The sequence below is a fragment of the Neopsephotus bourkii genome, unplaced genomic scaffold (genome assembly GCF_033783945.1).
Source record: "Neopsephotus bourkii isolate Nb327-2 ecotype Australia unplaced genomic scaffold, CSIRO-AGI_Nbou_v1 NB_882, whole genome shotgun sequence".
In the NCBI taxonomy this organism is placed as follows: domain Eukaryota; kingdom Metazoa; phylum Chordata; class Aves; order Psittaciformes; family Psittacidae; genus Neopsephotus; species Neopsephotus bourkii.
In genome coordinates this window covers 77,692-100,888 of record NW_026901376.1, presented here as the reverse complement: position 1 = coordinate 100,888, position 23,197 = coordinate 77,692, and the positions used below count along the sequence as shown (strand labels likewise).

The window sequence follows — 23,197 nt, the reverse complement described above, 5'->3', positions numbered from 1 at the left end:
CAGATTTTATACTTACTGGTTCAGTTGTTTTCAGCTGTTGAAAAGCATTTTTCCCTCTTTGCATTGATGGAAAGTGAGAAAATGAGATCATTCAAAAATGACTAAAGCAAATAATTTAGACCTGGCTTGTGTTATGGATTTCACTGAGGTCTAAGTTTCAAGCCAAAATGAAGGTAAGTTAGCTGAACGGGTTTAAAACTCAAAGCACACAGGCCAGTGTAAATGTTATGTATTCTTTTAACAGCCACCCGTGAAATGGTATTGCTTGTGTAAAATTATCTCGACAACAAATGGTCTTGTTCAAGGCTTTCCAAAATGGGTTATCATACATCAGACAGGCTCTGGCTTGGATTCTAGAAAAGTGACAGCATTTCTGCATGGGGAATGAGCAAATCATAGAATATCTCAGGGAATGGCAGAGTCTGGGCATCAGATGTTCCTAGGTCTTTATTGTATTTCAGAGAACTTGCTGTGAAAATATATTCTTGGTAAGTGTGATTTGAAAGGAAAAAAATCCCTGTGAAACCTAAATAAACTGTGATAGAAACATTTGAAGCATATTGGAGTTTACAGTAAACAGGATCACAGCTGATTTAAAAATGAAGAAATTCATTACTATAGAAAGAACAATCTTTCCAGGCTGTGCTGCTCTTGGGAGGGAGTGAACAGATGCAGCATCTCATTTAGCCCCATCTCGCCAGGCACTGATGCTGCTGCTCAGCACCCAGCACGAGGCAAACAGCACCTTGCAGGAGGCAGCCCTGACCGAGCAGGATTTAAGGATGCCCACCTTGCACTGGGTCCTGCTGTCTGTGTGCCTTTTACAGTCTCTGACACTGCTCCCTTCAGCATAGCAGCCTATTGGCATTAGGAAAAAAATGGTGGGTTTGTATCCTTTGTGTGCTTTTGGGACCATGAGTGCTCCCACCACATTTCTGACTCACTGGTGTTGTTATTTCTTCAGCCTTCTGCTGATTAAAAGCTGTGCAGAAGAAAGAATTCTTCTATCACTGTATCACCTCCTCCACAGGCCAACCCTTTCTTATCAGGCCATCTGGATTAAAACTGTCTCAGAGCCACTGTGAAAGATTTGTAAGGCTGTTTTAGTTCAAGAAGGGGTATTTACAGGTGTCCCAGATGGGATTAGGGCCACTCTCTGCTCCCCAGACCCTCAGCAGCAGGTCACATCCTCAATGCCACTGTGAGCTTCACAGGTACGTTCTGGTCAGAGATCCACATTGTGGATGCAGCATCTGTGGGCAGGCAGATTTATATGGGTTGTCCCAGATCAGGACCAAGGGTTGACACTGCAGAGATGTAAGGATCGAGGTTAAAAGTAAAAGTCATGCAATTGAATTGAGAAAAAAGGTACAAATCTCATGGGAGGCTGGGTTAGACACCGTGCAAGTGTGTGCGTGTGAGACAGATACTATCATACACCTGAGTATGTTTCAAAACAATGAATTCTATTTAACTTCTTGCAGCCGCTTGGTTAAGAAGAAAATCCTATGAGATGTGTATAAGTGCATTTGCTCCTGTGTCACAGCCCTGTGATACCCAGCAGAATTAAAACCCACCTGGCTGGAGAAGGACGTGAGGCTGCTCCTGAGCACAGGTGCGGTGGGGAAAGCAGCTTCACAGATACAGGGCACATTGTTCATCACTTATATTGCTGCAAATCACTTTGGACAAAAACCACCACAGCATTTAAAGCCTACTTACAGCTGACATAAGGGAAAGGGAAAAGGGCTGCAGGGAGGTGGGCAGGAATTTGAGGGAACACTGTCCTCTTTAGTATCCTAAGTATTTGTGTGATGCAGATCCTGAAGTCTTTGCTCTCTTGCTAATAACACACACTTTACATCAGTGGAAGCTGTATCCCCCTTAAGCCCATTAGACTGGCACTGAGCTCAGGAGAAATGCTGGACTGGACTAGCACAGAGACAGCAGAGTCCTCCTTAGAGTAATTGCTTTCCTTCACTCTTCTCCGCCTTCCCCGGGTCAGGGCTGTGTTTTCCTTGCGAGCATCAATGTGTTGCTTAGCTGCTGGGTAAATCCATCAAGCAGCTCACGCCTGGTGTGCAGCTCACCTCGTTCCTTTCTGTCAAAGCAGCTTTTCAATCATGCTTTAGTCTGGGGTAGAACAGATTTCTTGCAGTGTTGAAGCCAGACAGCTTCTTTGCTGAATTGGGGCTTGATAAATACGTATTAAGTCTCATGCATCAGAATAGCGAGCAACAGCCATATGAAACACTCTAGAAATGCAGCCTTTCACTTACAGGAACTAAGTGGTTTTAAGCAGACACCATCCAGCAGATAAATGCAGAAATATACCCTTTTATCACCATTTTTGCAAGATCTCTGTTTGCCCAGTGCAGTGGTATCTTGGGTGACCATAACAACCCATTACATTCATTTGCCCACAACTGATAGTGCAAAACAGATTCCTGCTGAATATTGCTGTGTTGAAAGAGTCAGCAATGACAAACAAATATTTGACAAAGGACAGTCAGGTTTTGCACTGCTCTCTTGGGTAATGCCAACTCTACCCCAGCTTCTTTCTGCTCTCTCTGTCCCCTTCACAGCTGCTTGATTTGAATGTTTAATTTCTCCTCCTGGTTCAGATTGCTCTGTTGCACACATGTAACAGAGCAGGGCAGCATCTCAAAATGGCTCTAGGTGTTGCTACAACGTGCCAGGAGGGATTATTTCTGCATGTGCACAGGCAGTCATGCTTGCACATGGTGTCATGCCATGCTAGTGCCTGAACACAGTCCTGGCTAGAGCAAGCCCACAGCTGGCTAGTTTGGATGGATGGAGATGGCCAAGGTGCTGTTCCCACATCCAAGTGATGCACCAGTGCTTGGGCCCATCACTGGGGTGGGACAAGAACTGTGCTGTCGTCTCCCTCCCTGCCCCAGCTCCCCGCTGGGACTGCTCCCCACAGCTCATAGTACCTGGCTGGCAGCTCCAAGCCATCTGAATGTTTTGGTAGGCAACTTGTAGAGTCAGGAAGTTCGGCCACACCTGCAGACGTATCCATCTAAAACCCTGCCGAGGAAAATGAACCACTTTAAAGTCAATCCAGCCATACGGGATGAGATTAATTTAATTCAAACAATTTCGAGTGCATTTACATCAGGCATTTACACTGGGGCAGCCAGCTTGACTTTAAGCAGGATTAGCTGACTGGAGGAGCGCAAAGTGTTTCCTTGTCTGAAGGGCCCTTGGTTTGATGCTGTTGCGGGGTGGATTAGAGCCGAGCGGAGCACTCTATTCCTTGCAGCACAAGGAGCTTAGGGAACGGATGCCGCAGGCGAGAGAGCTGGTGAGACACGATGCTAAGCACAACCCATCAGGCAGCTTGGAGGAATCCTGTTTCTGTACAGCGCTTGATCACATTTTGCATGAAGCTGGGATTTATCTCGGCGGCGGCGCTGGCTTTAAACAGCACCTTCCACTCAGAAGAAATTTCCTGGCAGAAAGAAAAAGACTTGCTAGAAAAATACTCTCACTGACTAGTGCAGCAGGAGCGTCTCGTCTCGGTGGCTGCACAGTGACCGGGACACATGTGGATGTACCCATCAACATCCCCAGCTCTGCAGCCTTGGAGCAGTGAGGCTGCACCAGGTCTGCCCCAGGTGCTCAGGAAGCCTTGGAGCAGCACCAGTATCTTCATAGCAGCCTCACGTGCCAGCCCTGGGGTTATTCCCCGACCGGAGCTGCAGAAATCTGTAGCCTGTATCCAATGTGGGAGAGGTAATGGGACCCAGCCCTGGCAGAAACATGCCTCTTGGCCCCACATCAGACAGCTGCATGGGTCCACAGGGCTGCCTGCAACTCCTGTAGTTAGAAACAGCCCCGCTCCTGCCCATGCAGGGTTGGCTCCTGCTTTGTGTTTTCCCATACAGCTAAGGAAACACTTATTGGCAACATCTGGTAACAGTCTCACCCTAATTCTCACCCTTTCAGTACCCTTCTGGTCCAACAACACAATTTGGGGTTTTAGAAAAGCCTTAGACATGACTAAAATCCTTCTGGTGCTGCTTTCCCTTTTTCTTTGACAGGTCAAACACTGCTCTGCTAGGAGGTCTCCTTGCCTGCTCCCACACCCCTGCCTACCAGCTTGGGTCCATTTTTAAGCCCAATTAACAGCACTCTCATCCCAGTGTGAACAGGCAGAAGGCTTGAGCCAGCTCTCCAGTCAGGCAGGAAGTGTCTCTGGCTCTCACCTACCAGATGGCCACACTTTACTGTCTGACCATGAGGTTTTGCTGATGCTGAGCAATTTGGGACGGAAGAGAAGCTCCTCACAGGGGCCTCACAGGTTATGCTGCTGTTGTGTGCTGTGACCCTGTTTATTTGTTCCACGCCACCTTCTAGCACTATTTCAGCTGTAATTTAATTCCAGGCTTCTAGGAGAACCACTTCTTGTGACCACCTCCATCCTCCTCATGCCCCTTCCAGGGATGCTTTTCCTCCCTCTCCTGTGCTGGGGACTGCAACCTATTGCCATGCCTGGCTTGGCTGAGTCTCACTGGAGAGAAGACACTGCTGTGTAGGAATTGGTATCGGTGCTGTGTTAGATGGTGCTTTTCTTTCTTCCTCTCGCTTGGTGTTGAACTGTAGTGGCAAAGAGCACTCTTACTGAAGATGATGCCTCCGGTGAGACGTCTAACTCAGGTCCCGACTGCTCAGCAGTCATTAAACATCTCAGGGAAGATGTTCCAGGAACAGGGATGTTAACCTTGTGGTCCTGGACTGATTCCAGCTCCTTTAATTACAGTCTTCACAGCTGAAATTTGCTCCGCACTTTTGACCGGTTATGGGATTTTCATTCCCTGTCTCCTCTAAGCTGTTGAGCAGCCTTGCTCCGAGCTGCCGCATTCCCCACACGAGTTGAAGCAATAAGCAATTACGGCTGCTCCCTCTCCCAGGATTCTGAAATTCATGGCATTTTCTGGTTATTTAACAATTCAGGATCCTGCAATGTATTGTGTGCTCGCCTATACAGAAACATTTTACCTGTTTAATCTGGATAATCTAACAGCACCGAGTACCCAAATACGTGCCGCTACTGCAAAAGAACATGATCTTTATCATTTATAGAAGTAACACATATAATACAGAAAAATATAAAAAGTAATTTGAAGTAAGGAATGATGTAATGCGAGCTAAGCAACCTACACACATTCCCTTATAATGAAAAACTACCATTATAAAGCTAAACTATGTGAGTATAAAGCTTATATGAGTATAAAGCTGTATAAAGCTATAGGAATATAAAATCACTATATGAGTATATACATGTACACAGGTGTGTGTGTATATAGAATCATATATAAACCCTATAAAAGTGTTTTAAGGTGTTTTAAACGCACACCCTTGTATATCTGGCATGTATCTCCAGAGGTCCCTTCCAACCCTAATGATTCTGTGAATCTCCCCCATCAGCACCCCTTTGCCAACAGTCCAGGGCTATTAAAATCCTGTTGTGATTAAACCCCCACCTGACAGCGTGCAGGGGTTTTGGTGTCGTGACATGCATCCTACGCTGGACTGCACACATAGCACCTCAGCACCGCAAGGCAGCCGGTGCGGTGTGGGGATGTGCCCCAGCCCCACAGGACGCTCTAAGCAGAGCCGGGTTTTGGGATGGTTCTGAGGTGATTTTCCTGCCGGGATCAGGGCTGCGGGCCGCCCCCAGCACCTGCCCGAGGAGCGGGCCCAGGGCAGCCCGGGCCTGCAGGAGGCGCCGCGGCTCCGCCGCTGCCAGCCCCTGCCCCACGCCACAAACCGCGGCGGGGCGGCCGGGCCTGGCGCTGCTGCCGGGGACGCAAGGGAAGGAGGCGGTGGAGGCAGCGGGCTCGGCTCTTCTCCCGCCCCGCCCCGCCCCGCTTCCCCGCCCCGCCGGCTCCGCCCCGGAGGCCGGCACGCTGGCTCGCTCCCTGCCTGGGAACATGGCCGAAGTCGGGGAGGACAGCAGCGGGGCGCGGGCTCTGCTGGCGCTGCGCTCGGCGCCCTGCAGCCCCGCCGCGGCGCCCCCTCCCGGGCCGCCGCCCCCGGCCGGGCCGCCCGCCGCCGCCTGTGCCGGCCCGGTGCTGGCGCGGCTGCAGGGCCGCGAGTTCGAGTTCCTCATGCGGCAGCCGGCCGTCACCATAGGCCGCAACTCCTCGCAGGGCTCGGTGGACGTCAACATGGGGCACTCCAGCTTCATCTCCCGGCGGCACCTGCAGCTCAGCTTCCAGGAGCCGCACTTCTACCTGCGCTGCCTCGGCAAGAACGGCGTCTTCGTGGACGGTGCCTTCCAGCGCCGCGGCGGCCCGGCCCTGCAGCTCCCGCCGCAGTGAGTGCCGCCGACGCGGGCCGGGTCAGGGGCGGTGGCACCGCCGGGAGGCGGCGGGGGCCCGCGGGGCAGGGCCCGCTTCGGAGGGAGAGCCCGAGGCCTGCGGGGAGGAACCGAGGGCCTGAGGGGGCGGAGAGGGACCCGTACGCCCCCGGGAGGGGACGTGGGGCTGGGTGCAGAAGGGCTCCCTCCGAGGAAGGGGATAGTGAGGGGTCCTTCAGCCAGGGAGGTGTGCCTGCCCCTCGGAGGGACCGTGGGTCTGTCAGAAGGGCCTGAGGTGATGGTGAGGGTTGAAGGGCATAGTGAGGGGTCCACCCCTGACCCCAGAGAGCCTGAGGAAAGGTGAGGGAATGCCTCTGAAGAAGGAGGTCTTGAGGCCCTCCCCAGACCACAGAGAGCCTGAGGGGATGGCGAGGCTCTCGTTGCTTGAAGTTGGTCATGGAGGGTAAGGGACCTTCTGCACAGTGATCCTCACCTGATGGAGGGCCTGAGATGGCCGTGAGTGGTGTCCGCCTTGGCATGTGGATCCACCTCAGCATGAACAGGGGATGTCCTCACCTACTAGTCTTGCTTGTCATCCATGACTGAAAAGGGGGTGGTGTTTATCAGGGCTGGGGCTGCTCCCGCTGAGGGAACAGCATCTGGGGAAAAAGCGTCTGGAGCCCCTTGCTGCAGGGCACTCCTTCAGCAGACTGTGCTTCATGATCATTATCCTCCATGCCCGCCTGCCAACAGACTCATGGTCAACTGGTGGCCCTTGAGGGGGTTTCCAAAAGATAAATGAGAGAAGACGACTTGTCAATGGGTTAAAAGCTTGCTACTCCCATGGCTTGTCTTCCCTGGAAAAGATCTGGTGGAACAAGCTGAGAAAACAGTTTGCCAGAGTGCTCATGTTAGGGTTGATAAGTTGAGTGTTGTTCCTGGTGACTCCCTGGGGCAACAGGAACAAAGAGGGAGGTGGGCCAGGCCAGAGGTGATGTTGCTCACCACGACTCCTGGAGAGCAGGCACCCAAGGTGTCCTCGCTCCATTGAGGAAGGGGAGTGGGCTGCAGAAGGGTTTCAGTGCTAGGAACAAGGTGGTTGTGCTGTGGTTTAGATAAACCCTTGCAGGAAGAGGAGTGGGGTTGACGTTGATCTATTTCTTCCTCTGAAAACACTGTTTATGGTTGCTGAGCACTGTCTAACGACTGCAGTGCTTCACCCCAGGGGTGGCATCGTGGTAGTGGTGGGTGATGTAATTCCTCCATGCATCTCTTCAGGTCATACCAGGCAGGCTGTCTCATGCCATCTCTGAGTGGGAACGCACTGTAAAGGCAGGAGATTAAGTTTTTGTTGTTTGTATAAAACATCTGTTTTCATCTGGCAGTTCTTGGCTTTGGTACTGTTTACCTCGAGCACCAGGGTCCTGGAGTTATCCCTCTCTGGACAGCCTGTTGCTCAGGGGGAGGGTTTTTTAATTACTCATTTCCTCTGCAGGCTGCTTCATTTTGTACTTTGTAATTTAGTTATAACTCCCTAGCTGCTCGCTTTGAGGCGTTTTGGTTTGTAGCATGTTTCATTTTCTAAAAGAGATGTCCTTTAGTGGCTGTTTAATTAATCTTGCTTTGTAAAACAAGACCACCCGAAGCCCAGGGCATTTCTCTTGTCAGTCCCTCTGGCTTTGGGTTTATCTGTGCAAGCTTTCTCCTCCCTGTCATTCTGTTTCTTCAGTTGGTTAATCATAAGCACTGTGCTCGAAAACTCTCTCGAGCAGCAACTTGGTTGCTTACTTCTCTCCCCTTCCATTTGCTCGTGACTCCTGGAGTGGGAACAGCAGTTTTCCTCCTTCATTGCTTTAAAGGGAGGAGTTTAATGTACAGTTATGAACTCTGCACAATAAGGCATCCTCTTCACTTGGCTGCTGCTTGAGCTACATAAATAAACTTGGTGCTCCTCCCTTTCTGACTTCCAGAGTATGAAAATGTTTTGCATCAATCTAAAGGAATTTGCCCCCTTGCTTCTAACAGGTAAACAACTACTTTCCTTCTACTGGCCAGTCAAGGATTTGTAACCCAGACCAGGAAAAATCCTGTCGAAGCTTGGTATACGGAGTCTTGATTGAGGCTTTACTGTTCTCGTGTCCACTGTTGATGTCTGCTCTTGAAAAGACAGTTCCCTTCCAGTCACCCCCTCCACATGCACACACACACACAAATCTCTCCCCAGTAAACAAAGCAAACGGCTGGTTGGTGCCATTTCTTTTCTATTAGAGGAGCCTGTGTGCTTACTGCTAGCCAATTGATACTGCCAAAAGTAGGACAGAGTGAAGATAGGCTGTAGTACACAGAGTTTACAGTACAAACCACTGTTTTTTGTGAACATTATTATATGGTAATACTACTTCCCTGTGTAATACAGCCACACCACCTCCATGTACCAGCAGAATATACAGTTTATGTTAAATTTACAGAAATAGTGCCCATTCCAATGAATGATTTAGATGGGAGGTCTTGGTAATCTCTGAAGAAACAGTTGTTTGAATAGTTGTCCCCTTCAACCTGTGAAGGATAGCAGAAATGTGCCAAGTCCTAGTTCTTTATGACCAATGCAGTTACTTGTGCTGTTACATTACAAGCAAAGGAGATGCTTGTGCATCATGAGATCATGAATGGAAGCAGAAAAAAAACCCCAAAGCATCTTTCAGATATAATTCATACTGTTTGCTTAAAAAGTAGACCCTGGACTTAGAGATTCTGCTTCTGAGGTTTCCTCTCCACTTTTTCTGTATGAAACTTCTGACTTTAGGAGTAGTTATTCCTAAAATTTATGGGAAACTTGTGTGGAGGAGTGAGCATAAGTTTCTGAGACCTTTCTTGAAGACTACACGTACCTCCAGACCTGTTCAAAGTCAAGGGCCTTTGAAACGTTCCGTATCATTTCCTCCATCGACATCATGTGCATGTATAATCTGCTGTAACCAGAATTTCACTGCTGGGTGGGAATATCGTTTTGCACAGCTGTGTTGTTAGGGAAGATTATATTTCACAGATGTGATGACATTACTATGAAGTATAATTAAACAGTAATGACCAACAAGGAGGGCATTACCTAGAGGTTAATGACAGTTAGGAATAAAATGGGTGGAAGAGTAGAGGGCCCAGAATACAGCTGAAAACCCCATAACCTGTTTAATGACTGCCACACTACAGCAGGCATTACAAATATAAATGAAGGTGAAATTATGGAAGTACTTACATCAAAAATAAGTGCTTTCAATCAAAGATTGATGGGAACTTTTTTTAGCTGCGCTAGTGGAAGCTGGAAATCTGTGGATGAATATCTGGGTATTTCTGTAGGGAAAAAAAAGAGAAACTCTAGTAGGATATGCACTAGATTTTAAAGTATATTCATCTGATTTACAAGTCAAAATGTAAGATAGAGCAGGAATACTGGGTAGCTGGAGACAGTATTTTTTTCCCCCAAATTTATAGTGTTTATAGGATCAGGTTAATATTGAATCATTATCTTAGTCTTTGTTATCTTGAAAATTGACTCAGTATTTTTAAAGTGACAATAACAAGTTAAGAGGCTTTCAGTAACTAAAATAAGCATTTATTTTATTTATATCCCCCACTCATCCCCCCTGAACCAAAAGAACTGAAGCAGTTGAAAGTGAAGCTTGCTAACCCGAATTTTAAGCAGCTGTGGGTCAGGTTTTCCAATACTCCTAAGTACAAAAGTTTTGTTGACAAAAACCTGCAAATGTAGATTGAGCATAACCTGATAATAGCACTCGAGCTTTCTGAACTGGAAACTCAATAGATTGGAAAATGGTGCTTGTCTGGGAATATTTCATGGGGTATTTGCTTATTGCTTCTGTGACCCTTTTGTATTTTTGCAGTAGCGATATTAATGGAGCTTGAAGTTTGTGTTTTTCAGTGTAAATGGATACTTCCAATATGAGATTTCTAGGTGTAAAAGTAAGTTTTTAACCTGTAGTTCTTTTAGCATTTAGGAAAGGGAAGAAATAAAGAAGGCGCTTTTTAGTTTGAGCATAAAATACAAGAGAAGTAAATAAATGCACGTATGAAATAGATTAAAACATGGAACTAAAATAAAAGAAATATGTCTATAAGCCCCATTATAAATTGAAAACTTACCATGCATGGGAATTTTTATTAAGAGTGTGCTGCTTTATTTATAGTGTGATTTTCCTAGGTACTTAATAAACCTGACAAAAATAAATAGCCCAATAGTCTGAGCCCATATCCAGATGCTGATCCCACAGATTCTTGTGTGCGTGTGTTAATCTTTCTGCATTGTGAGTACACAAATTCACTTCAGGATTTGAGTAGTAGGGTGTTTTTGCAGTTAGGATTTCATAACCAAGCAGAAAATGGAGAGCTAAATCCAACAGTCTTTTCACTTCCTTCTGTAAGGGAGGTGATTGTACAGTCTGTTAGCCAGTAACTTGAGGGACTAATAAAGAATCTAATCTAGAATTCTAATAAAGAATATAATCTAGAGGACCCAGCATGTCGCAGTGTTTTGATCAGCTTGCTAACCACTCGGCCTCCATTGTTGTGGTTAGGGTGATGCCATCATGGTGTGTATGAGTGTGGTATCCTTACATCTCAGAGGGAACTGCAAGCTGTACATACACATACTAAGGAAATGCTGTGACCACATAACCACGACTACAGAGCTAGTTGTTTCTGAAACGCTGCATATATATGTTGACTCTGATAATTTTACTTCTTAAATATTGCATAATCTGCATTTGCAACTATTTCTTCTTTTGTTCTTTGAAGTGCATCATTTGCTTTGCTGCAACTTGTGGATGGTGGTTTTACTCTCACTTAGGAACTCTTTTAAAGATTTGCTGTCTCAGTGCTTCATCTTATATTTTCTTATGTCGTTATTTGATTTCAGACTCTCTTTGAGAACAGGTTTTTGTTGCACAGCGAGATAGTGATAAAGAATTACTAGAGTTTAATTATGGACTTTATGTCAAGTAATAAGTTTTGGCTAAGCTCAATTTGTCACAGGTTATATTAAATGTTTAAGGAAAGTTTCTCTCATGTGAAAATACAGCTCAATTTGTTGATTCAAAAATAGCTGTGCTGTAGGTCAGGTTGTGACTATAAACTAACACTATGCAAAACTCAGTGTGTGCTCTCTTATGTATTCTTTTAAATCAAGCTTGGCTCAGTTTAGCTGATGTGTTGATTATGAAAAGATTAATTTAACCCGAACATGCCACACTTGTCTTGCACATTCTTGTACAGGGTCTCAGCTGTAAAGGCTTAAATGTAGATTCAAGTTGCGCTGGTGTAACTTCCTTATGTTAACAAACTCTCAATCATGAAATGGATGCTTAGCTGACTGTGGGATTCTTCCAGTTGATACTGATGTGTGTTTATATAAATCTAGGGAATGAGTGAATGCGTGAGTCTTTGCTTTTATGAAAACAGGAATAAAACTGGTGAGATCTGTAGTAATTCATATCTTGGTTATTCTGGTGCCAGCTGTGTGAGCATCCTCACTGCGCAGTGTCTGTTTTGACTTCTGGCAGCAAATCAAAATAATGCTTTTTTGCCCTTTTTTCTTTTTTCTATTTCCCTTCCAGAAGATGGGACACGCAGCCTTGCACCGAATAACTGAAAGCATAAATGACAACCAGATTAATGGGATTGTTTTCTTTGTAAGCAAGCTCCTAGTAACTGTGCTGCCATAGCCCTTTGGCGTCAGAGCTCTTCTGTGGGATGCTAAATTCTCTTGCTCGGTGTTGCAGTTTCCTGGAGGAGTAGATGTGGCAACAGGATGTTGGTAAAGAACAGGAAACTACTTGAATTTGCTACTTATGCCATGCAAATGAAGTCCTGCTACTGGTCTATGTGTAGTAATTAGTGTCTGCTATCCACAGAAGTGTTTGTAGCAACTGCAGAGAGTGGAGATTGGCAAGTGCGTTCAGCTGAGTGCTTGGGGGGCTGCACTCTGATACTGTGGGTAGCAGAGGTGACACAAACTGGTTAGGTGCTTGTTAAACCACTGCTTGAGAGCTGACAGCTCCAGCTGAATTCCAGTCTTATTCAGGCTGGATCTCTACTGGCACTTGGATCCATATCAGTTCCTCTGACCTGCTAATTTACTTTGAGGTCCTTCTTGCTCTAATGTCTGAGCAGGCAGCGTCTGGTGTTCTGCCATGGGCCAGCATAACCCAAAATGCTTAGCAGACCAGACTTCACCTTACTGCTGGTTAGATGTGGATTAGCCAACTTTCCCTTCCCAAACCAAGTGGAAATGTGGTTTAAAAAAAGAAAAGTCATGTGCTTTTGAGCTGGCAACATTAATGAAAAGGGAGAGGAATTATCTCATTTGCTTTTAGTACAGATTCTTTCCTCTCCTTTTCCTTAAAAGCAGCCCTAAGCACAGAAGCTTCTCTCGCATGTAGCCATACCTAACACCAGCTTTGTTTTATGTGTCTTTGCCTTAGTCCCCATGCATCTAGGAGTTTCCTGGGGTTGCAGGTTCATGGGTAGGAATCCACTTTCAGGATTCCTACTTCGAAGAAAGGAAAGTGTGAAAGCAAAATACGCTGTAGATTTTAGTCTACAGTGTATTAGCCTATACTGTTTAGACTTAGCCTACAGTGTATATTCTGTAGTGTAGTTAAGGGCTTTATTGTCTTACAATTGCATATGTCTAGGACAGGCAGCAAATGCCTGAAGAGCTCACTGAACTGTCTCCTGAATGTCAGCTATGAAAATACGTCTTTTAAGGTACTTCCAGACTTGGTTAATTGACTATTTGCGAGTACAAATTATTGTGTGGTCTTAATGCATTCACTTCAGCCAATAATTCATTATTATCACTGAATAGTGTTTTCAAGTATTCAGAAGTCTCCCTATATCAGTTGACTGCAGACTCCTTATAAAAGCAGATTGATGAGATGCTTATAGAGCAGGTAAATCACTTAGGTAAACGCAAGCAACAATTTTTATGCAATAGTATATTCTTTGTTTTCATAGTCCAGACACAGATTTACTAATATCTATTCACTCTTGGCCACAAATGGTTTTTGCTACTAATTCACCTCTTCAGTTTCTTCAGAACAGCTCGATAAAATGCATGTGTGCATTCTGCCTGCATGGCACTTAGTTTTTATGAAATACATATTTTATTGGACAGTAAAACATTTAAGAATCTTAATGGCCTAATTAATACTCTGCATCCACTTCTGGCTCATGTGTTTTGCTCTTCAGTATCGTACAGCTCCTTTTTTCATGTCCTTGTGCATTTTTAATCATAAAAAACTCAAGCAGTCTTGAGAGAGCAGTCTATTAGAAGCCTGTTCTTGGTATACTCAGCAGCTCTTAAGATGTGATTGATAGTCCCTTCCCTCCCTGCCCAATCTATTTTTAGTCATCTAAAAGCTAGTTTAATTCCTTGGGTTGTATTTGTTGTGTATGTATGACTGACTGTGGTGGTTTTCCTCCCTCCTTTAAATGTCCCAGATATGTAATTTTCATGTTGCTCGAGGACATCTTGACAGTTTGGGAGAAATGAGGAAGAAATTAATTGGGGACTGTGCCTTAGCTGAGGGCGCAAAGATGGACAGCCTTTCATTCTGCTGTATGTATTCACACAATATATACTGTGTGATTAGGATAGGAGGATAAGTGAAAGATGACTTTAAGCACATTGTTACCACTTATTGTCCTGTTTCAAGAACCTCCTAGCATATGAGACTATATTAATATACAAGTAGAAGCCACTCTTTGAATTGTGGATCTTTTAGAACAGAATGGGGAGACAAAAACACCTTGCAGAGGTGATCTAAGCACTGTCAAAAAGTATGTTCCTCCCCTTCTCTCTGAAATACAACATTATAGCTGTACCCCGTTTTTCTGCTTTGTGCCACTTCAGAGAGCCTTGGGAAGTCTTCCCACACAGTTTTAATCTTCTGTCTCCCTTAAGGCCACATGCAGAAGCCACTAACATTTTGACTAAGCACGACTGGACTCCCTGCAGAGCCAGTTTGTGCACTTGCTAAAGGAATTGCTCTTGAGCAATTTAAGGCCTTTCCTCTCTCGAGGGCATAAGAACTATGGACTCTTAAATGCTCAAAATCCTGATTGTGTGGGAGGAGAAAAGGACGAGACACAGAAAGCAAATTTTGTTTCCACCTGGTGGGTAGACCAAAAACGTGTTTGCTTTTCATACTCAGGTTGAGGCGTAGCCCAGACTCGTAAGGGTAGACTGTTGGTGTGGGAAATGTGCCAACAGCTCTTTATTTATTGATCTTCTTTGTAATTGGTTGATGGCTTGTGTAACGTGGTGTACCTTGGGCTGGCTGCCTGCCCACCGTGTGTAAAGGGGTGTTGACTGTCAACAAGCCTGGCAATTGGGTGGCTTTGCCTCCTTCTGTCGTGTCCATTCAGCTGTATAATTACTATCTATTTCCTTCTACCATGGCTCCCTCAGACACTGTCTAATGAGACAAGCCATAGTGAAACTGTTTTAGCACTGGGAAGACCTGCAGACAAAGTCAAAGGCTGGCAGGTTTTGCTGCTAATGTCTTTCTTTATGGACTGTTGAGGCAAGCACTGAAGATTTCTTCAGGCATAGGAATTCTTAGGAGAAAATTCCTAATGCGTAGTGGTTCAATGAAAGTGTTGCCCGTGTTTTGGGTTTTTGTAATTTTGTGTAAACAAGGCATATGCAAACTGGTTCTCAGAATAGGTGCAGTCAAGTGGTTCACAGACTTGCACATGTTCTGTTTACAGTTGAGCATCACAGATCAGCACTTCACTGCAAACAGCCACCGAACGGACCTGGGCAACAAAAGTATTTTAATGGACAGTGATGTCAAATCTGAGGTCTCTTGGTGACAAGCTGGTGCATCCTCTTCTCCAAGTGGTTCACAGCTTCTCAATTTCATCCTGCTTTGTGCTTCGCCAGATAGTACTGCAAATATGAGAATTCTCATTAAAAAGAACTGTAGCAGGGAAGGGCTAGAATCCTGTTCTAGCTGGTATTTCAAACTATGAAGCTTCCAGGTAAGATACCTCTGTTAAAGAAAAATGTTTCCCTAATTCTGTATTTTATACTGAAGCAAAGGAAGAGGAGCATGAGAATATGGCAGTAATATGGCAATGTAACTCTCTAAAATTTCTTGATCTAAAGATAATGAAATCACTGTGGCAGCAACTTACATATTTGCTGTTGTTTTGCAAGAGTCATTGTCGCTTTAGTTGGTTAAACTCCTTTCAAGGAAGAAACCCCTCAGCACAGTCCCATGTGCTGGCAGGATTTAAAATGCCTTAATAATCTTGGGATTGTTTTACACTGTTTGCAGTCTTAGCCATGCCCTGCTAAGTGGTCTTTCACAAGCCAGTCACGTAGATATTTCCCTCCTTCTGAATCACAGTAAAATTACATTCTTTTCGTCTCCTTTCATAAGAAGGAAGATTGTGCCTAAGATTCTCTTCTAACCTTTATTTTCAATGTCAGTGTTTTGGATGCTGCAGGTGGATGTCACTTTGTGGACATCTGTGTGAGAGATTCTCTGTGTTGCCCCAAACATTTATTTGGCTCTGAGTCTAGAAGATGTCAGCTTTTAAAACATGTAAATTACCCTCAGAGCTGCTTTTAAAACAGTAATCCTGGCTTCCTCTATTGGGTATTGAATGGATTGTGAAATGTCTTCAGAGGGAGTGGAACGGACCTGAGTGAACAGTTTGCAAAGTCTAACTCCATATGGATCGTTTTTTATAATGCACATAAATAGCACATTAGCTCTTTCAAATCACTTTCTAAATGAACTGAACCAGCCTCAAAGGAGAATACATCATAGTCATGCTCTGCGTGTTAGAGCCCTCTTAGAGAGAGTCTGACTGAATTCAAAGGTTAGTAACATCCCACACACAAGCTTTTTCTGGCACATGTATGTGGGAATTAGGATCTTTTACTGAGGTTATTTTGTTTTGCACAGCCTTTGCTAATGTGCTTATAGGTAGCTCCTGAGCTTTGCAAGGGTAAGTCTTCTACATGGCTTGTGAGACCGTTCAAGGAATTGGGCTGGCTCCTTGAAAGCATGCCCTACAAAGATGAATGGCCCATTAGAAGAAAGTTGATAGCATTGCAAATGAGATTTACATGAGAGTCAAACTGCTCTAGTGTATCCAACAAAGATGCTGAGACAAGTGCCTCTCTCTGTGATGGTTATTAGGGGGTTTATGAACTGATCTTTTTAAACAGTTAGTTTCTGCTCTTTCTCCAGAGTTTAATAGTTTCCCAAGGATCTGGATACTTGCAGTAATAAAGGAAGAGCATTCCCAAGAAGATGGAAGGTAGGATGAAAGCAGGGATAGAACTGAAGTTTCATGTAGCCTGTGGGAGCCATGGCCAGATTTCTGTGGTGAAAGAGGCAGGATCTGTGGTGAGCTGGAAATTCCATGGCCGTTGAGCAAAGTCTCAAAATGCCTGGTGTTGAGTTAGGTATGGAAATGAATAACTAGTGCTACTTGGAAAGGCCAAGTGTGGCACTGCAGTTAGTTCCGTGCTGTCACTATGTATTTAATTCTTGGTGTACTGCATAATTCCTTATTGAAAACAGAACTCTTTGTAGAAGCTGTTATAGGGAAGTTCCCCAGAGCGTGGGTGCAGGTGGGGCTTTTTCTTTGGCACGGAGGTAGGTGTTAATTGTGGTTTATGATTGAGAGAGAAATATACTTAGGTGAGTGTTTCTGTCAAGATGAGCAAGAAGGAAAACAGTTAATATTGACCTTTTTCATTTCAACAGAGATCAGTGGGAGCAGCAGAGACTTGGAAAGCCTCTCAGAAAAGCTCTGGGATTTCACAGAAGTAGGGAAGGAGTGAGAGAGGCTGGTGGTAGCTGTGCTCTGCTGAGTCACTTCTTGTGGTCTCTGCTGTGGTAGAATAGAAGCCATGCTTAGGCTCTTAAGGTTTGTCTAGAGGGGGGGGGAGACTCAGTGCGTCATGAATGGGGGCTAGGCAGCCTTCTCTGGTGCTGAAGTGCCAGATGTGTGTGTTACAGAGCTAGTATTGGCCTTTCTATGACATACCTGGAAAAAAACCTGAATGTCAGACTGACTGCTCACTGCCTGCTGCTGCCAGAATAGCCATGGTTCAGGGGTCCTGAAGCAGCCAGGGACTACATGTCATCACAGGGGCTGTGTGCTGTGGTTTGGCAGTACTGCCCTGGGAGTGGGGAAAGTGGGATGTGAGACGTCCTACAGGAAAGTGAGATAATTGTTCCTCTGATCCCTTGGCAAGGGCTGAGCAAAACTTACTCCTGATCCAACACTGTATGTAGTGTCTGCCACATCAGTCATCCAGTGGAGAGTTTGCCACCGCCTCTTGAAGGGGATAGGTGTAGGACAGGGCTGGTGACAGCAAAATATAGAAGTATCACCCTGCTTTGCTTCATACAAGTTGCCTTTCGTTGTGTGCTTAAATTAAGTTAGTGGGGCAGCAAGTTAGCATGCGGGTGGATGGAATAACCTTGCTTGTCACTGTGGTGTGTACTGTATTTTTTAATAGCATAAAACCGTGGCTGTTGTCAGACACACACTTTAGAATATTTATCTCCACTGTTTTTTCTTTCAAGCTTCTGTTCCGCTCTATAGTTCTGTCAATTTGATGTACTTTAGGTTTGTTTAATGGGTATTATGTGGTAGGGTTGGGGTTTTGTTTTGATTTGGCTTTTTCTTCCTTTGAAACGTCACATTGGGGTCTAAAATGGGGCTGATTTAAAACCAAACACTAGAATATGGTGGGGGGTTTTGCCAATGTTGTCTGAGTGGCAACTATATAAAATGTGTTTCTGTGCCCTCCCTGATATGCCAATGAAGAGTTCTCCAGGGCTTTGTGGAAATGCTGGCTTAAGATACATCTTCACTCTCTGTCAAAGCAGGAGTGACAAGTATGATGTTGATTCTTCTAAGATGGATACTCACTTAACAGGACAGAAATGCTTGCTCTCATGGAGCCCATTTTAATGGTCTGTAGAGGCCAATAATGACTAGAACGTGTTCCAAGTTATTTGAACTAGGTTTGAAGAGGTACTTACTTTGTCACCCAGTCTAAACAGGTATCTAGCCCTGTGATGAATGCAGTTAAAACCCCAGGAGAGCTCCTATAGGTCCTAAATACACATTTACCTTGTAAGCAAGGTGGGCTGCAGTCATGGAGAGACACAATGGATCCTGCTCCCAAGTTGATTTTTCATGGTGCTAGCATGCAAGATAAGCAGGATGAGAGGAGTTAATTTTAGCTTGATTAGCAACACAGAAGGGAATCGAGATGACTGCACTGTAAATGGCAGTGGGATGAAATCAATGAGGGTAATTTATTTCCATGCATCTAAGTGGGTGTTCTAGGCAGTTTAATTTTGCCTTTTTTCTGTTTGTTTTAGAGAACCAAGAATGTTAATGCATTTAGTCCTTGAAATCCTTCTGTGGTTGCAGCTCTGGATACTTTAATGTTGTTGCATAGCAGTTGTTTTAAATGAACACCAGGTGCTCGTAGTCTGTTCCTTTGCAGTACTTTGTTTTTCTGCTCGCTGGTACCTGGTTCAGCAGCATGTGATTCTCAGTACTGGACTCTGTTTATTCTTACTCACCGTTGTTTATATTTGGGAGCATGTTCAAAACTGTTTATGATTAAACATTGCTCAAACAGCCAGGTACAGACTTATTGACATAAAGGAGGCTGGGAGGAGGGAGTGGCTGGCTGGTCATCAGTGTCTACCTCCATCAGATAGTGAAGTTGTACATGTGTCTGTGCAACGGCTCTGGTGTGACAGACAGGCTGCTGCTCGAAACCACAGTGCCAATGGTCTCATACTCGTCAGCAGTCTTTTTTCCTTCAGATGGTACAGTAAAAGCTCAAGCAAGGGAGTCTATGTAGGTGATGCTTGGGGTTCCGAAAGCATCCTGTGGTTCTTGAGCAGGGGACCACTGCTTTTCACTTGGTGGCAAAGGCCTGTGTGCCTTTGAGGAGAGCTCAGGCTTTAAAACATGGTAATAGGGTTATGACCTACAGGAGTTTTAACATGGATGCTTTCAAATAAGACCTGTACTCTTTAAAGGACAGTGGTGTTATGGAAGGCAAGGAGGTTCAAAATAGAAAAATGGGAGGTGAGCACTATTTAGCAAGATAAATTCAAATGAAAATACAGAAGTATCAGCATTAGAAAGAAGGTAAGTTCATTAAAAAATCCAAGCAAATAAAAAAAAATGATTTTTTTCCTGAAGCTAAACCAATCTGTTTCCTGGCCCCTTTTAGCAACATACAGACCAGAAGGGTTAAATAGCTGTTTGGCTTTTAAAGGAGTCTAGATGTAGCCTGTTGGGGTTTGTTTGTTTGTTTTAAAATCACAGATACTGATAATTTTCAGTCTTTAGGAAAAAATCAAAATTAAAATGCAATGTTGACAATCTCCCAAAGAATTTAACAGATTGATCAGCCCAGCATGGAGAGGGATTTTTGCAGTTGTAAGAGTTGCTGATAAAAGTGAGATACACACAAATGTTGCACATAATTTAATAAGTAAATACTTTTTGGCTGGTGAAGAAATGGTTGATAGGATCTAGACCTCTACAGGCTGGAATCCCCGATTAGAGCAGCAGGGTGCACAGGCTGCTGTGTGCACTGTAGAGTCTCTTAACTCTCGTTATTTTTATGTATACAACCACACACACAACAAAATAACATAATAGGCTTGCTGTGTGTTACAGATGATATCAGGCATCTGCAGTGCTGATAGTGAAACTTTCTGCTGCTGGCAGCCAACCTCATTTAAATAGAAGCATCGTCTGTTCTTCGTGCCAGCCCGCTTCTTCAGTGGCAGAATTTCATAGCAAGGTTTTTGTGTCAGGCCACTTGTTCTGACACTTAAAACACCTCCTTATTCCCAAACTGAAAAATAAACAGCAGCTTTATGGTTAATTTTAGACTTTAAGGACTGCTCACTAAATGTTCTCTGCAGGTAGGTAGATGCTGAACATCCCTGGGAGTGCAACTGCAGGTTTTCTCCATTTGTTGTTATACTTAGAGGCATAGTAAATGAGATAGACTTTGACTGGCAAAGTGGTGTTGGGTTAGGACGTGGCTTACCATATGACACACAGCAAAAAGTTTACTGTGTCTTAACAGTTTGCTCAGAGACATGAAGCTGTGTATATAGTAAGGACTACACAGGAGAACAGAGCAGCTTCTGTAATGGTGTGGTAGAAGTGGGGCCAGGATTCACCCTCAGGAGACTTGAATATACAAAAACCAATCAGACCAAGAAAAGCCCAAGCAATATTGATTAGAAGATGAATGTCACTGATGCTGCAGATTGATTTATATTGATGTAAAATCACATCTGATTTTTGTGGGTGTAGGTAAGACCTTCTAGACTCATACGTTCAGCACATTGGCAGACTTTGAGTTAGATCTTGGGATGCTCTGGGCTGGCTGTACTCCAGGTAATCTGCCCTACGTGCTGCTGAGCTGCAGCTTGCTTGTTTTTAAAGGAATAGGAGCACTCCGGAGGGACAGAGGAATTTGTCTTCTGATAGCAAGCCCTGTGCCCAGCACTCCTGGTTTGGAGTGAATGGCATATTTTGAAGCTGACGCCAATGTTTTGAAATGTGAAGCTAAGTGAGGTACAATTACAGGCACCACCTCTCTGTTTCTCTGGGCCTGGTGGATGGGCACCAAGTAACTACCGTGTTGTCTTGGCATGCATATCTAAAAGGTGTTTTGGGTGGTGAGCTTTTAACAGAGTTCCTGATCAAAGTACCAAAACTCTGGTTTAATGCTATATGTTATAAAAGCCTGTTAATTACATTATGCCAAAGCTTGGTTTCTGAGATAATCTTACATATTTATAATCCATGTGGAAATAATTGTTAGGATTTTTCTGGATTAATTTTAACATAAATTGGTATTTTCTATGTTTTAAGTAAGTGAAAGAATCCTTAGGTGTGGATTGACCAGTGTTCCTGTGAGTTTGCGAGTGAGTGGTGATAATGATGGAGTTTCAAGAATATCCTTCAGCTTTCTTGCAGGCATTAAAGTCAATGAAAAGACACTGCTCAGGGCAAAAGTTTCAGCAAGGTCAGTTTTGAAACTGCACATTCTTGTCCCCTTGAGCACTGATAGTTTTCTGGAAGAGACTGGAGCAGCTTCAGGTAGGGGTTTTTTTGCCTTGGACTGGGGAAGATTACTGCAAGACCCATTCTGCAAAGCTGGGGGTAGTAGGAAGAGGAAAAGACCTGTCCATAATGTGTATTTCCCAGGCAAGGTGGTGACTTCAGAAGACACCTCCTAGCATTCCTGCTGGCTCTCCATTAGCTGATTGAAACTCCCTTCTCAGCAGTTGCAGTGATTTCTTTCCTGTTCTTCTATGAGATGCTCTTGTGATACTTGGTGAATTTATTCCCTGACCTTGTGATAATTTCATTACACTGAAAAAATGGTAACTACAATATCTTACGTGGACTGGGTTTTTTGCTTTCCTGCTCTGTGCTTTACTCCTCAAAGGGGAGAATCTGGAAGTGAAGCTGTGCTTGATGTCTCAATAATTTCCAAAGTGTAAAATCAGAATATTACTAAAGACACATAAGGGGTGTAAAAATAAAAAAGACAGCTTTTGATTCTTCACTACTAATTCTTCAGTGTAAAACAGCATTGAATGTTCTCACTTGAATGAAAATTAACTGTTTCTGTCAGCAGTGTTGCTTGATTTATCAGTTTGCTCTGTGACAGCAATTAAAAGGCTTCCTAGGTAAGAAATGTAGGGAAGATGTGTAGAATAAAACGATTGTTGAAGTTTCACAGCATGGAATCACAGTGCAAACTTTCCTGAAGCTTTTGCTTTTAACATCCGGCTGTTGGAGCCTCAAAAAGTGCTCATCTTCTCCTGTGTGCTTTTAAAGGTGTATATATATATATTTTTATATCATATATATATATCTATATATATCTATATGAACCAAACCAGCATTTTGTTGGTTTTAGGGTTGGGCTTCTGCTATTTGTTCCTTTTTAGCCTTCCTGATCAGCCTAGGGGTGTTTATACTCTTCCCCCTCCACCACCTGTTTGGCTCAGTTTCACTCACTGCCTTTTCCTGGGATGGGCAGCAGTGGGATGAGCAGCACCCAAGACCTTGTTCTTCACCAGCATTGCGAGGTGGGATGTCTGTGGAGAATGGAGGCACTGAAGAGACAAAAATAACCTGTGTGTGTGTGCATGGTGCTGGCAGGGAGGGGAATCCCAGGTCTGCTCGAGCTTTCCTGTGAACATTGCTGTCTTCAAAGGAGTTTGCTAAAATACCTATTTGAAAATCTGCCTGTGTGTGGAAGCGTTTCTCAGTGTGTTTGAACCTTGATGAAATGGCATAAAGGGAAGCCCTGTGCAACTGAGCTCGACAGAAACATTCATTACAGCTAATTTACTTAGTGCTTTTAAGAGGCATAGCTATTCATAAGTTGTGGTTTTTGCCTGATGCTGCTGGTAGTATTTGTTTTAAATAGATACACTTGCCTGCACACGCTCTTTGCCCATCTGAAGTCTTGTCTGGTTGTGTTGGAAACCTCATTTTAAACACAGTAATATGCAGTGTTAGGCAAATTGCAGTGCAACCTGTGATGCCTTTTATTAAGGGAAAAAATCCTTTACCGTGTATACAGTTCCAGCTTAACAGCATCAAGGAGCATAAGGAAACTGTTTGTGACAAAGAGAAATGGCAATTTTAACTATTTCTGAAGCATTTTCCTTGTTCAGCCATCTTGTTGTGTTTGCCTTTCTCAGGATAATCAGTGAATAGACTCTGGAAGCACAAAGGTACTAA

The 23,197-nt window shown here is 44.3% G+C and overlaps 2 protein-coding genes across 4 annotated transcripts in view; one reads left to right on the top strand and one right to left on the bottom strand.

Annotated features, from left to right (window-relative positions):
* Nucleotides 1–23,197, bottom strand: part of LOC133214227 (cytochrome P450 3A9-like) — an 89,372-nt gene that overhangs the window by 31,690 nt on the left and 34,485 nt on the right. The window lies entirely within an intron of this gene.
* FOXK1 (forkhead box K1) overlaps nt 5,946–23,197 on the top strand; it is a 48,244-nt gene continuing 30,992 nt past the window's right edge. For both annotated transcript variants that reach the window (XM_061356962.1, XM_061356961.1), the window contains exon 1: nt 5,946–6,346. In XM_061356962.1, the coding sequence (XP_061212946.1) occupies nt 5,961–6,346 (386 nt within the window). In that variant the 5' untranslated portion in view covers nt 5,946–5,960. The remainder of the gene's footprint in view (nt 6,347–23,197) is intronic.